Below are 15,272 nucleotides of genomic sequence, written 5' to 3'. Positions count from 1 at the left end.
AGTATAAGCATCACACTGCGTTTGCCAGTCCAGATCAGGTCTGATACTACTGCCAAATGAAAGACAAAATGGAATACAATGAAAGTATATCATGACTGGTACTGACTTTGCTTCTCTTACATACAGTATAGTAGTTATCTAGACAATAGGCAAAAGTAAAGTATGTCCTGCAAAAGAAAATGACCCACTTCTATGCCAAGGCATAAAAAAAAGAAGATAAAGATTGGGAATGTCAAACAAAAGTAATCTTGCTCTATTGGGCAAAAGATATCTCGCACAAGAAGCTTCAGTTACAGAGACGGCAGCTACCGAAGAGTCGCTTTAGTTAACCACCACATTGATTTACGACTTAAAAGTGGGAAGTAAACGCTGCTGTAAATCTGTGCAGTGGCACAAGATGGAGACCAAAAGCCCAGCCTCCCGCTTTAGCTGAATTTGCATATAGTTGTTTGTATATCCATTTTTTCTCATGGGATGAGTAAGTCTGACAGCATTTGATAAAACAGAACAGAAATCAACCTGGAATCTCACAAAAGAAATATTTCACATCCAAACAAACTATTAAGTTTTCCCCTTGGAAGTAATCGACTTAAGAGTCTAATGCACTTTCCCAGCCTTTTCTGTGTGGCCTTCACGCATTCCTGAAATGATTCTTCCTAGAGCCTCAGCAGCTCCATTGTCATGGTCACCTTGATGTACCTCCCCTCTTCAAAACAGGCATTCTTTTTATGAACGCATTGAGCTTGGGAATGAGGAAAAAAAAATCACCCCAAGCGAGATCGAGTGAGAAGGGAGATTTGTCCAGCACGGTGATGTTTTTCCCGGCCAGGAACTGTCAGATGCTCAGGGCATTGTGAGCACTGCCATGAATCAGCCACGAGTTGTCCAGCCACGACTCTCGCCTTTTCACCGCAATGAATGAAGACATTTCCACTGGATCTCTTTGTAGCTATAACTCATATTCTGGGTTTGAAATACTGCATATCCTTTGTGACACCAGTCCTGTAACATCTTCTGATATATTAAAATCTGAATTGACCACTGACCATTTTTATATACAGTGTACCTACACAGCTCTTTTAAAAGCACATCTTTGTCAGCTCAGCTTTTTCAGCTGTTTGGAAGACCAAAGCCACCCATGGTGAGTTTGCATGTACCACTGCTGTTTGCATGTACAACCCAGGTGAATCCAATAAATGGATTTCCGCACATCAAGGTGCAAAAAGAATTGATGCTTCAACAAACAAATAAGAATTCCCTTTTTATCATGAAAACATTGTCATTTCAAATAAACAATGCTTCAGCCTAGCGCAGACACCATGGACAATTAAACTGCTTGTTGACTCATCTTTTATTGGCCTTGACTTATCTTTGTGTTTGGCCTTCCGAGTGTAATGTGCAGAGCTGGGCAGTCCGTCCCTGGGCCGGACCCTCTGGCCCAGCCGATGCCCATTTTTGGGGCGGAGGGGTGGGGGGTGACACATTGGCTGGACTAAGTATGGCTGGAAGTGGATTTTAGTCCGGCCCACTAATTGGCCCTCATGCGTGTGACATGCTCGCGAGGCGGCCAAATTTCATCTCAGCCTCGGTGAAAGGCTTCTTTCTAGGCTTCTTTCAAAACAACTTGTGTCCGGGAGTATAGCCAAGCTGCATCATGCACTTTCCTACTTCCGGAAATACGCCGTAGCAAAACTGCTGTGAAGTGGTTTGCTGGTATGCTTTTATTTTGAAGGCCGGGAAGTGTGAAAGAGGGGGAGTGTGGAAAATAAGTAACTTGTTGAATGCTTGCAGATTTGTCATCTGTTGGACCCAAATAATTATACAATACGACAAAACCAACCCCAGGGCTCACAATGGAAGTACGTACACACAGCTGGGTAAGTACGTGAGTAAGCGGCGCATTTGAAGCGTGTCCACAGCGGGTTTAAATAGTAAGTTAGCCAGCTAAATGTTTTTAAATAAACCTCTTCCGTTAGCATCTCCCCGTTGGGGCATCATGTAGTTTTTTTTTTTTTTTTTTGGGGGGGTGGGGGTGGGGGGGGCGCGACAATGTTTATGAATATGGCCGGGGGGGTCGCGGGCTGAAGGGCAAAAAAGGGTCAATGCCCAGCTCTGGTAATGTGTATTTACCTGAATCCACGGCCATCTGTCATTTTCAGCTGCAGTCCATGCGTTCACCAAACCCTTCTTGTTGAGGCGTGCAAAATACGGGTACCACTTCTGCAAGCCAAATAAAGCCCGGTGGGTGGAGGAGGCTGTTATCTGCTGGTTGGAGATTATGCCGCCTTCCATGCCCAGTGGTCCAGAGCATTCTGAGCAAAGAACACACAGTAGAGCATTTGTCATATTGTCGCTCTCAAAGTACAGCATGTACAGCTGCAGCAAACAAAGTCATGTTGATCTTAGAAGTACATAAGACAAAATGATCCATTTGTAAAGACACCATTTTCTGTACTTACTACCTGTTGGATAAACCACCCGTTGATTTCTTTTCTTTGCGATATTCTCAGGCCGCCTTAAACATTTTGGCCTCTATTTTCATACAAAGCGCGCGTGCGCTCAGCATAAAAATTGGCACAGCTTGATTTTCATGCAGGTGCAAGACTCATTTAGCTTATTTGGGAATTTGGCAGACTGCGCTTACGACAGGACGCACCTGACAATTTAGAAATCAATTAATTGAACATATTAGGATCATACTTTTGAAATCACCCCCCTGGCCGCGGCAAAGCTATTGGGTGGGTGTTTCACACATGGACATGAACGATCGTGGTGGACGCCGGTCTCCAAATACCAACTTTGCAGTGGTGATCTGTGATCGCCCTGACTACGTTTACATCATCCGCAAGTGGAGATCTTGCAGTTCACAATTAACATACATTGCGGGCATCAATCTCTGCATGGACAGTCAGTCAGTTAAGGGTTCCACCATGTAAACTGTGTGGCTTCACTGCGCTAAATTTAATCAAAGGGAATGAGAGGACCCGTTTCCATTAGGCCGGAGAGAAAGTCGGCTGTGTTCAAGCTCACAACGGTGCAAACACCCGTCTGCGAAATAAATCAAAAGAAAGAAAACTCCACCCATGTGCACAATTAGATCACGCTTTGCTCTAGACTTGCGCTGAGCATGAGAATAGAGCTCTCTGTCTCAATGTGTTATCCAGACAAAATGCCGCATTTTACAATTCCAATTCAAGGTTTCGCTTACAACTTTATAATCAATAGGAGACAGTCAGACTTTGTCCAAAGGAAAAACAAATATTTCATGACAGCATCTCTTCAACACATGTTTCAGGCTTTTAAAGACATAGTAGGCAACAGCAGAAGTGAGTGCAAAGCACAACATCCAGTTTCCAAGATACAGCTTTGTGAGCAGTTTTTTTTCCTCCTCAATTACATCCATTTAAGAATCATACCTGTACTTTGGTTTAAAAGGCTTTAAGCTACAGATCAATAAAATATTGAGCAGTAGACCATTTAATTACATGTGCAAGTGCATTTCAGAGTGTATTATTATCAAGAAACCAGGGAGTAACAAACATAAAGAAAGAACTGAGAAGGAACATGACAATGTCTTTAAAAAGGTGGGAAAATCCTAACACTTCCCTAAATATCACACACTGGGGTTTCTAACACTTTGAATCCTCACTCACTCACATTTTAAAAACGTTGGGTCATATTCACACTTTTGCGTCTCGCCTCCAAATATTAACCCAATCGTGTATTAGTAAATGATCACAGCTAAGACTTTAGGCTGCTGCACATTACGGCTGTGCAATTAATCGAAATTTAATTACAATTACGATTATCACACTCAGGTCCGCTGATAGTGTAGTGGTACACACGCCTGAGTTGTGTGCGGGCAGCGTGGGATCGATTCCCGCTCAGTGACAGTCTCTATGTGTGCCCTGCGACTGGCTGGCGACCAGTTCGGGGTGTAGTCTGCCTTCGCCCATTGACGGCTGGGATAGGCTCCAGCAACTCCCTGCGACCCTATATAGGATAAGCGGTTTGGAAGATGACATGACATGACATTATCACGCTCCACGATTACAAAATGTAAAAAAACGATTATTAATATGTATTTAGATCCAACGCACTGTTTGTTTACACAAGGAAATCTCACTTGAATTTATACATTTTCACCTTTTTAAAAATTTTACAATAACTCATTTTATACATTTGATTTGGCCCAAAAGGAACTTACTTACATTTATTTGTATTTATATTTTTTACATTTAAACATTTTCTTGTACCAAAAAATAAATGATTGTTTGAATAATCGTGATTTCAATTATTGCCAAAATAATCATGTTGAATATATTTTTTCATAATCGAGCAGCCCTACTGTACATGTCTTTCAACATTATCTAAATAAATACATACATACATACATAAAAATCCAACATCAGATGTACATGACATGTTCATCTCTCCACTTTCTATACTGCTTATCTTCCGTTGGCAGGCGAGCTGAAGCCTATATTATCGCAACTGACTGGGCGAAAGGCGGAGAGTTCACCCCTGACTGGTTGCTTGTCAGCCACAGGGCACAGGTAGAGACATACAAGCATTCACTCATTGTATTTTGGACTTGCGGTCCACGACCAATTCAGAAAGCGTCCTGCCCATTGGTAGATAATCACTGCTACAGATAAATACAGAAATCGATTATTTTGTTCCAAAATAATGTCAACAAATCAAGGGCCTGGGCTGTTAACTCGAACATCATTAGTAGACTTTCCACCGATCTGATCGGCTATAGCGAATTGGTTGATATTTTTTTTGTGTGATCGGTAAGCATTTTTTAATTCGCCCGTCCAATCGATGACATCATTGATCGGAGCAAGTCATTACAGCAGCAGTGTTTCCCACATTTATCTGTGGCAGGCCGCCACAAATTAATTTTGAACGCCACTGATAGATGATTTTTACATTCAAATCACACACTTTGTTTTGTTATTCAGTCGTTCCTTGGTATGGAAATGTCAAAGATTGTTAAACATAGGCAAAAGTGCTTTAGAATACTTTTGTTGAAACTCCATAACAGTACACAATTATACACAGTAAATAAGTATTTAGTATTTAAGTATTACTCAATTTTGTGATCGGGTCGGTGATCAGGATTGGTTTATTCAAACTCAATGATCTGTGATTGCCCCTAAAAATCCTGACTGTAAAGTCTAATCATTAAGAACCAAAGTCAGCCATGTCACCCAGTGTGTCAATTCACAGTAAGAGAAAGCTTTATCTTCACAAGGTTATGATGCTGTTCACACATTTAATTACCAGGACTGACACACGCACACACACACACCCACACATACACACACGCACACACACAAATCATGCTTGCATCCTATGACAGATCTGCCATCTTACAGCTGTGAGAAGATTTTGCCGCAGGAGGAAGTGTTAAGGAAGAATGACCCAATGAAAACAATTCATGCACATCATGTCCGGGTGGTTGAACCATTTTTTAAACAATTTATTTCAAAAGTGAATAAACATAAAAGTACAGTGCGGAAAAAAATATGGCTATCAAAAAAATAGTATGCTTCAAAAGCAACATGCAGCAGAATGGAGATACAAGGAAAAACTGAAACCCCTTTTTTTCTTTTTAAAAAAAATAATTCCATGGTTAGTCCATCTCACCTCAGACAACCTTTCTTGTGTGCGCATATGTGTGCGTGAGAGGAACTCAATAGTTCCAGACGGATGATGAGGGAATGTCGGCGGTGAATGTGGAATTCCACTGTTCATCTAAACTTCCAAGTCAAGTCATTTGACCCTCTCGACAATCTGGGGGACTCACATTTCATTACATGGTGTTGTTGTAAAGCTTCTAAAAAAAAAAAGGAAAAGACGCACATGCCTCAAGCCAGTGATCAATTAATTAAATTCAATTAATTCATGAAGCCATAACTAATCAAAAGTAGAACATTTGATTAGAAAATGTTCAAGCTAAATTTGCTTTCAGCAATCAATTCCCCTTCAGAAAGTAGTGATGTGTCTCGAGATGGAACAGCAAGCTAAAGGAATGGCACTATACATACAGTATACCGGTATATACAAACATATAGTAATGCAAATGTATGAATGTGGGCTTCATTGTTTCATCTGCTAAATATATGTGCAGCTGCACTAATTAGTGAACGGGTAGACCAACCTTGATAAATATGTTAAATGGGCGGCGTGTTGCCTCACGTGATTATGGCATATGGCCACAGAAGGAAACTAACTGGCTCATTCACACATACTTAGGATGCAGCGACAAGAGAATCTCAACTCACTCAGTATCCCGCTCAAATTACTGAGGTACAAATGGGGAATAAACCTGCACCTTTCCAGTTGCAACACAGCCACTCATCTACCCATTGAGGGTTGAACCAATTAGTTGACTAGTCAACGAGCCGACTTTACTACTCCGCACCAACGTTTAAAACTTGACGCCAACTAATCGTGACAAATGTTTTTTGGCATCTTGGCTTCTGGTCAGCCATATTTACAGAGGACTGTCGACTAACCCATCTGCTGCTGTCGCTGGACCAAGAAACTCTGTGAAGCAGCGAAACGTCTGCCCAACAAGGCGTCATAGTACGAGAATACGAAAATAAGCTGGTTGTGGACGAGAATAGCGGTTAGCCTCACTAGCATTCCAATCGTTGCTAGTCTTAAAATATTCATACCAGCGGGACTAAGGGGAACGAGGGTGGCGCAACAAAGTGAAGCACCCAAAAATGTCGTGTCAAACAAGGGTGGGCACCAACTGTGTGATAACAAGACGTTTTTCATTCATAACATGCACCAACATCACGATTATGTTGCCGTGCGACACTGTGTTGAAACACAGCTTAGGGTTAGGCTAACCGGTTGTGGGCCTAAGAGAAGTTGATCTGAAATAATATTAATGACATCATCGATTAATTGAATTCAACTTGTCTTTCATCAAAATCTGATGGACTAGAAACAATCTTGAGTCAATCACCACCTAAAAAGCATTCAAACTGATTTTGCCATTTCATGTCATTTCACTTCCACTTTTGCTCCAGCAATGTATTGCATCCGCTTCAATGTTGTACCCATTGGGCAGCGGACAAGCCATCAACCAACAACATGCTGTCACAAAGCCATGGTCCTTCTCACCTTGCAGACATGAGTGGGCACTCTTAATGATCTGTCTGCCAGTCGTCTATCAGAGCGGCAGAGGCAGCAAGCCCCTGAGCCTTGGCCTGCTGGCCCCTGTGCATACATCAGCGCTGCGACAGGCCCCATCACTAACGGCAGCACCACCATGCCGTGGCAGCTGAATCCATCTCGCACAAGCCCTACCTACAGCCTAAATAAATTAGCACGGCAATACTAATGAGCGCGCAGCAGATGGGGAGATGAATAAAATAATAATAACCATATCTACCAGGCAGCAGGTGTCAACAGGGGATTCAACATGTGACGAACGAGGCCGGATGAAAAACACCTGTATGTTTATGGTATGTTAAAAGGTGTTAAAAGTTGCAGGGACACGGCGCACAGTCCCCCTACATGGATTTTGTATAATGATATAATAATCAATGCAATATCTTTCCTCCCTGGAACTTGGGTGTACACCATTCCTCCCATCATCAACCATCATCATTATTGATCCTTTTTGAGTATTTTTCTTTATGGAAATGATTCAAAAGAAGACAGCCTTATCGTGTTCAAGAAGCAACATCATGTTAGTTTGTGGAACTTGGGCAAAACTGGACATTTACAGTGCCTGGAAGCTTAATGCAAACAACACTTAGATGTAAAAATGACAGTGGTCTGTATCTTGATTAGAGTACAACTGCAACTATTTCCACTCTTATGGGTTTTTTTTTTGCCGTCCCAAAAAAATACATAATTTGCAACCAGGTTGACCACCCCACTCACCACCACCACAATATACCTCTAATGGGGTAAGTACTGTTGCTTAGTGTTCGAACAGTAGGAGACTTGCGTGCAATAGCGGTCTAAACTTGAATGGTACCATAAATGGAGATCCGACTTTTAGTTTAAACATGCCGTAGAACAGACAGTTCATTTAAATACACACGAAGTACTTCAGGAGATCTACACTATACTTATACCGCTGACTTTTCTCTAAGAATATTAGCTTACTTATACTTTGAAATGTGACGAGCACATCACAAATCGGCGATTGTTGTCCTTCGTCCGACCGTCGTCGCTGGTTGGCTTGCATAGTTATTTAACCACTTGGCAAAGCAATAACATACAACCTCCCCAAATACAGAGATGATCAAACAAAGAAGACGTCATTCTTCCTTTACATCATAAATTCTCACTTCAAATGTTACTAGCAAAATCCACGAAGACCACTTATACAACGTACCCTCAGATATTTGGGGGTTCGGCATTCACAGATATGGAACCTACCCTCTGTTATTCGCTGCACAATCCCTCGCTTATTTGTGTTTTTTCTTTTTTTTTTTTTTTTTTTACACTATCCCCTACTTGTTCATGTTTTTTTTTTTTTCACAAAGAAAAAATAAACAAATTCATGGCAATTATTATGAGCAGCAACTATTTGCACGATTGGGGTGCTGCCCTGTGCGGCCACACATACTAGAAAACGCCACTGCTTCCGTGTCATATTTACTGTACTTCAAACATGAAATATATGATTTGGCAACTATAGAGATACATTAGAAAAGTGAAATGGAAGCCCTTGAAGAAAGCTCTATGTATTCTAATACAGTCGAAGCATATCTTCTCCTCCAGACAAGCGACACCTGCAAAATAGACCGGGAATGCTTTCCGTGAACTGCAGACATGCTGTGAGATAGAAAAGCAGATGAATACATTTGTGAGTCACAGTGCGGTGGAGGCTCACGGTTCCGAGTCTACTGGAACATTAATCCTAATCTGCTCCTATAGTGAGCAGGCAAAATCCTCAGAAGAAGCATAATCAACACACAAAGTTCCTTTTGAGCTACTGAGCATTTTGTAAGAGAAAGCCACTTGTGATAAGACAGAAGCTCGCTTTCATTCTCTGTACAGCCAAGGGGGAGCACTTTAGTAAAAAAAATACAAATTGGTTGTGAGTCACCAGCATTGTAATGTTTGAACATATTATATCATTAATTTATGCTTTGGGGCTTAATGTGTTTTTTTATAAACATGTTGTGTTTTGGCTTCCTAGGTTTTTTTGTATTAAATGTATTCATGATAACGTGAACTAAATTAAAATGAAGGAAGCTGACTGCGTGTTACATGGGATGAAAACTGTAATTAGCGGCAACATCAGATGTGCTGTGTGAAGTGGGTGGATGTAAGGCATTTAAAAAACATAACAAAGCATGTACATACTATGTTGACAGTTCCTTCCCATGTACTCCCCGGGGCATTCGCAGGAGTAGTTTGCAACGAGGTCGGTGCAAAGGCCCCCATTCTTGCAAGGTTCTTTTTCACATTCATTAATATCTGAAAACACAAACACATACAACCACAGATTAGCAGAAATAACATTTACATTTAAATTAGAGCCAATGAAAAGTCCTGTAGATGGGTATTCTGGGCAAACTATGGGCACTAACTCTGAATGTAAAAATACTGTCATGAAAACAGAGAGTGGGATCCCCAAAAAATAAGGTTAAAAATTAAATCTTACAGATGAAATTGATGACAGGTACAGTTGCTACATCATATACAAAGGATGGGTGTTGATGACCCAGCTATGAAAACTGCTTTGAAAATATTAAAATCAAACCATGTTATTACTCTGACTTGCTCATATGTTGGGATTGCGAATGCTTATTTAGGAGACGTTTCCCATTATTTTCCTGTATGATTGTTTTGCCTTTAATTGTGCTTAAAGGGGAAGTCAACCCAAACATATTTTTTTCAAGAATATGTTCTATGCAGACCCACTAGTTGAAACACTGCATTTTGATTAATGTGCTTGTGGAATATGAGTTAAGAAGCAAAATTCACCATTTCATTCCAGGTTAAAAGAAAGAAAGAAAGAAAGAAAGAAAGAAAGAAAGAAAGAAAGAAAGAAAGAAAGAAAGAAAGAAAGAAAAAAAAAGAAAGAAAGAAAAAAAAAAGAAAGGAAAAAGAAAAAGAACCAACCTATTATCTACCAGTATGTTCACTACAGAGTAATTTGTACTGGGGCTTTTGGTCGATCTAATTGGAACCCCCATGTGGAATCTGATTAAGAAGTATCTTGAATGTGCTGATTTCACTGTATTGTTGGTCAGTGACTATTTTTCATTTCATTTCATTTGATTCATGTATGCCATTTATGTCAATTTATATAAAAACTGTTTCTAACTTTAGAAATAAATTACCGACTAAAATTGTTTCACATTTTACCAAATTTAAATGAATCCATGTACACACTGTAGTCAATACTTGAAAGAAACACCAGCGTTAGTGTTTAGCCTTGGTGTAAAAAAACAAAATGCAAAGCAAAATGCGGTGACTTTTTAGTCTAATGTCACTCACGTTGTTAATTTCATTGCAGCTAAATGAGGTTGTCAACCACCTGACCGACCATCGGTCCAATTAAAACCTACATGAAAGGTACAACTCACGAGCGACATCATAATACTGATGCACAGTGTATTGTAACAGCAGTGAGCTGTATTGATTTTACTCGGGCCTTCGTCCTTGGTATGTAGAAGAAAAATGAAAACGGCGCCCACCCACAGTGACAGAATTATTTCACCACAGCACCAAAACAATACTGTAGTTACTCCTTCAAGTTCATAACACACATTTTTTTTTTATCACTAGGTTCAAACACGGAGGTTATAGGCAAGCCATTAAAATAGCCTGCAGCCCAACACACAACAGAGGAAAGCACAGTGAGTACTTGTACCATTTACCTCCATTTTATGAGCAGTCATAAGCCCCGAAGGAGATCAGGACCAGGACTTCACTACCGCAAAATCATAAGGGGGAGGATGATTGCCTCAAGGAATGTAGTAAAAGCAGTGAATGAAAAGGAGACGGTAAAAGAGTGACAGCATGACAGACCGAGAATCTATACAGGTATGACGCAAGGTAAGGCGCTCACCGAGTGATCGGCTAAATAAACCAGTTCAGCAGACTTCTCAAACACAATTGTGTTTGCAGTCTTACATAATAAAATGTGTTGTCACTATAATCTATTGTACCGTACAATCAATTACAACTGTACAACAAAAACACCAAATCCAGAGCATGCTGCAAGGTTTCAACAATGAATTGAGATAAAACTATCCATCCATTTTTTAAAAAATATATATAAACAGTAGTCTATCGTTTATTGCAGTGGTTATATTCCATAAAAGTAGAATCATATATTTAACATCTCGATATATTTGTAAGTGTTATGCATAATAACCAATACAAAATATGCATGTGAGGTGCAGGTATTATTTTTGTCCACTTGGGGTAACCATCCTCACGTTCTATATTGTAGTATCTGTGAATTTGAATGTGTGTGGATTTACATAATAGTCAGGGCCTAGCTCTGAGTGACAAGGAAGTCTTTAAATGATAGTGTAGTTGGCTGTTGTTAGCTCAGGTTAGACAGTCTGGGTATTGAGTTCCTGCATCACATGTGGCCACACCAACGAGTGTATGCATGTGCTTCATCTGTTCATTTTGTTACCGTTCATTTTGTTTGCATGTGATGTTCTAGAAACAATAGACTAGTTATACCTTAAATTGCATTTGATTCTGTAAAAAAATAAAAAATAAAAACAATACAAATTTATGTTTATTGAAAGTTGGGGCTAGTTTTATTTTATTTTTTGGGCTCACCCTGTAGTAGTGCGTGTAAAAGGTGGAGCGCAATATGATGCGGGACGAGTGTACTGCTTATCCTGACATGGATCTTAGGTGATCTGGGGATTATTCTAACTGACTTGGAGCGAGAGTCGGGGTACACCCTGGACTGGTTGCCAGCTAATTGCAAGACATACAGACAAACAAACGTGTAAATGTGATGCTGTTTGCATTATACTGTATACAGAAAACAGGCAAGATCCTTGCTAAGAAGCACTATTTTGGTCAAGGTTATGACTGGAGGGAAAGCAAATGGAACAGCTGCGTATAGTTTCACACTGCTCTCTGGGTCTCCGGTTTGACTCTCAAACAGCTCTCATCAGTTCATCGGAATGTCTTTTTCTTTGCCTCACCTCCTATTATTCTCGGGGAAAGTGTCTCCGTTGGACAATAATGAGAGCAATGAATAGTGCTATATGTCAGGAACCAAGGCTGGCCGTGAGTATAAATTGGCTGTAGTGTGTCCAGGGAGCAGGAACATGCCTTCAGGTCTGCAACGGTATGGGTCAGTGGTGACCTTTCCACTGGGTTGCAATGACCTCCACAGTGCCTGAAACTGCTGTGGACGCATGGCCAGAGGAAACGTGTCTTCTAGTTCATTCATGCTACTGTTGAAAAGTACCATTTTGAGATTAGCATATAGATGGAACTGGGAACCCAACCAAAGTAAAACAATGCAATGATTTTTATTTACAGAGAACAAGTCAAACATTTTAATTGTATTCCATTGAGATACATTGAATTCATAGCATGCGGTCACAGTTTTATTTATGTACAAATCATGTCTATAAAATTACATTAGATCTTAACATGAGCTAAAAATTTTATTTTTTTCAATCCTCAAAATTTAATAAAATTCTGATTCACCAACTTTACCACTAGGTAGAGTAACTACACTAAATAGTGATTTGTTTGCATAGGTTGTGTACTGTTTTTCATCAACCCCAAAACCATTTACATATTGCTTATCCTGTTGGGGATCTTGAGCATATCCTATTTGCCACCCAATCGCGCATGAAGAGAGATAACGATTCACATACATTTTCACCAAGTCAGTGAGCGGGAATCAAACCCGCGCAAGTGAAACACAACACCATCAGTGGCCTGGCGTGTACTGTGTTTCCCCCTCCCATAAGCAAATACGTACGGTGGATTTATACTGCTCCTTGGTCTTGGGCAAAATAAAGACAACTTATTCATTCATTTTCTAAAAATCCTTCCAGTCACTGTTTTCCAGGAAGGTAAAAACACGTCCGACCCTCCGCATTAACAGTGTCTTCAGATAAAGAACATAGCATACATAAGTGGAGGCCACCCACAGCAGCGACTTCTCAGTTTCATAACAAGCAAGCAGATCCTTTTGACCTTCAGGCTTCGAACGTTGGTTTGACCTCTTTGTTCAGTGACTGTCATGAATAAAGTAGACAATATAATTAGCCTCTGACCCTGAATACTTAAACCTTGTTTGAAGTAATCATCCCACTTCCTTAAACAGTGAGGCTTTAGCCTGGAAAAGCCTCCCTGCTGATGGGCTTCATGGTGGTCCAGCAGTCAGACGTTGGATTTGATACAGAAAAGCTCGCGATTCTCTAGATAACAGCATGAATTCATTAAGGGCGGATTTGAAAAACAGACGTCCAATGATTTTACTTTGTTTGGTTTGCTAGGCTGGGTGGACTTAATGCACTGTATGTCTTTGGCTTATAAGCGCAATGACAGAACATTGTATGAAATAAGAGGATTCATGTCTATGTCTGAGATTGAAGGTCATTTAATATTTTTATATGGAGCCCACATAAAAGTCATTGTATGATTTCGGTATTGGGTTAGTGTGACTCAATAAAAGTCTTTCACTAAGTAAGTACCTTAGCAACTGAGACGTAACTGATTCAATTGACTAAGCTGAACAACACAACTATGTCCCAAGATCCTTGTAAAGCAGCTTATTTTTTGACCACAATTCATTACTATGCACATCTTCATTGGGACACAAATCCTATATGCTCATTTCATACTTTCCACTGACTATATTTCTCTCCTCCATGTTTTTGAGCAGGTTCTAATACCGAGCGGAGGTAAAAGATCTGCTCACATTTCAGCACAAATGAAATGAATGAGTGCCTCATGGTCACGGTGAAGCTGGAGGATAGAAACATAATGATTATTTGCATCTGCATTTAAAGTTACAGTGATTTCATCCTTTTTGTCTGCAGCTCAGTTTTCACCCCCCACAAATGCAACCAAACTAGTATATTATGGACAGTAGCAAACATGTGGGACTTCTACAGTGACACACATCAGCAACATAGGGCCAAATCTAAAGTGGCATATTTTTACGAGTTGATGTGTCTGAAGAAGTGTGTCACCCTTCACGTTTGTGTCATGCAGCAGAAACATTCGCCGAATGAGGAGAAAAAGAGCGTATTTTTTGAGTGTGCAATATAATGTCAATGGGCTGAGTGAGGACATTACAAACATTATCTTTTGTCTGATCGGAAAATATTTGTCAAAAGGAAACATCTAGTTCTGGAGGCACACCCCTCCCCAGATCTCAGACTTAAAGGGGGCACATAAAATACATTTGGTGGGGATTATTATTAATACCCAAGAGACAGTAGTTACTATGCTCCATATATTATGATGCTACCATACTGTATTCACGCGGCACTTATCATAGTCTTGGATGGCGCTAGTTGCAACAATAGCTGACATATATTACCATAGACAAAAATTGACAGAACATATACTCAGTGTAACTCAATTTTACAAATATTATTTGCCAAATTTTTGGCTAATAGGAATGCCACATCCAATATGGCGAACTCGAATATTGCCGGTTCAACGAGTGTCTGCAGCAGAAATTTAAAAAAAAGAAAGGAAAAGAAAATCAATCTTAATTTTAAATGTCCTAAGAGTTTGTGACTTCCTTGGTGCCTTTGAGAAAATGGCTCGTTAGTTGCTGACCCCAATGTAACCAATCGCAGAGCTGGGCATTTCACAAAAATTTGTCAGTCCGTGTATCGCCTTCCGCCGTATGTCTAGCCGCCTTTTTAACACGCCGGACCAAATAGTAATCGCCTATAGGTCAGTCCGTCTATCATTTTAAACAGGCTTCCATTAGCATTTCCGTCAACCAACTTCAGCTTCCACCGCCGACACCTCCCCGCTAACCCCAATAAGTGAAATTTGGAACGAAAGACTCACCGTGGCATGGAAGTCTCACCGTGGCTGGACTAAATGTGTCTTCTTTTAGGAACCAGAAGCTGTCAAAAAGCCTCACCATTGTCCAACGGTAAATGGAAGTCTCACTGCAGCCATAGACGATTACATACGGAAAAATTTTGTTTCCGCCTATGCTTAGTCCATCCATTTTTTTAAGTATCACTTACAAAATGGGCGTCCCTCATAGGCGGATAGACTGACCGGTCCGTCAGATAGGCGGAATGCCCAGC

At 40.4% G+C, this 15,272-nt stretch overlaps 1 protein-coding gene across 1 annotated transcript in view; it reads right to left on the bottom strand.

The window, feature by feature from the left end:
* edil3a (EGF like and discoidin domains 3a) overlaps positions 1-15,272 on the bottom strand; it is a 92,258-nt gene that overhangs the window by 35,298 nt on the left and 41,688 nt on the right. The window contains exons 3-4 of the mRNA XM_086031449.1: positions 9,352-9,465; positions 2,131-2,312 (exon numbers count right to left, since the gene is read on the bottom strand). Coding sequence (XP_085887575.1) covers positions 2,131-2,312; positions 9,352-9,465 — 296 coding nt within the window. The remainder of the gene's footprint in view (positions 1-2,130; positions 2,313-9,351; positions 9,466-15,272) is intronic.

Source organism: Filicampus tigris, chromosome 5 (genome assembly GCF_054856515.1).
Source record: "Filicampus tigris isolate MCC_2025a chromosome 5, RoL_Ftig_1.0, whole genome shotgun sequence".
Classification (NCBI taxonomy): domain Eukaryota; kingdom Metazoa; phylum Chordata; class Actinopteri; order Syngnathiformes; family Syngnathidae; genus Filicampus; species Filicampus tigris.
The sequence above is the reverse complement of the archived record's forward strand: the minus strand, read 5'-3'. Positions and strand labels throughout refer to the sequence as shown.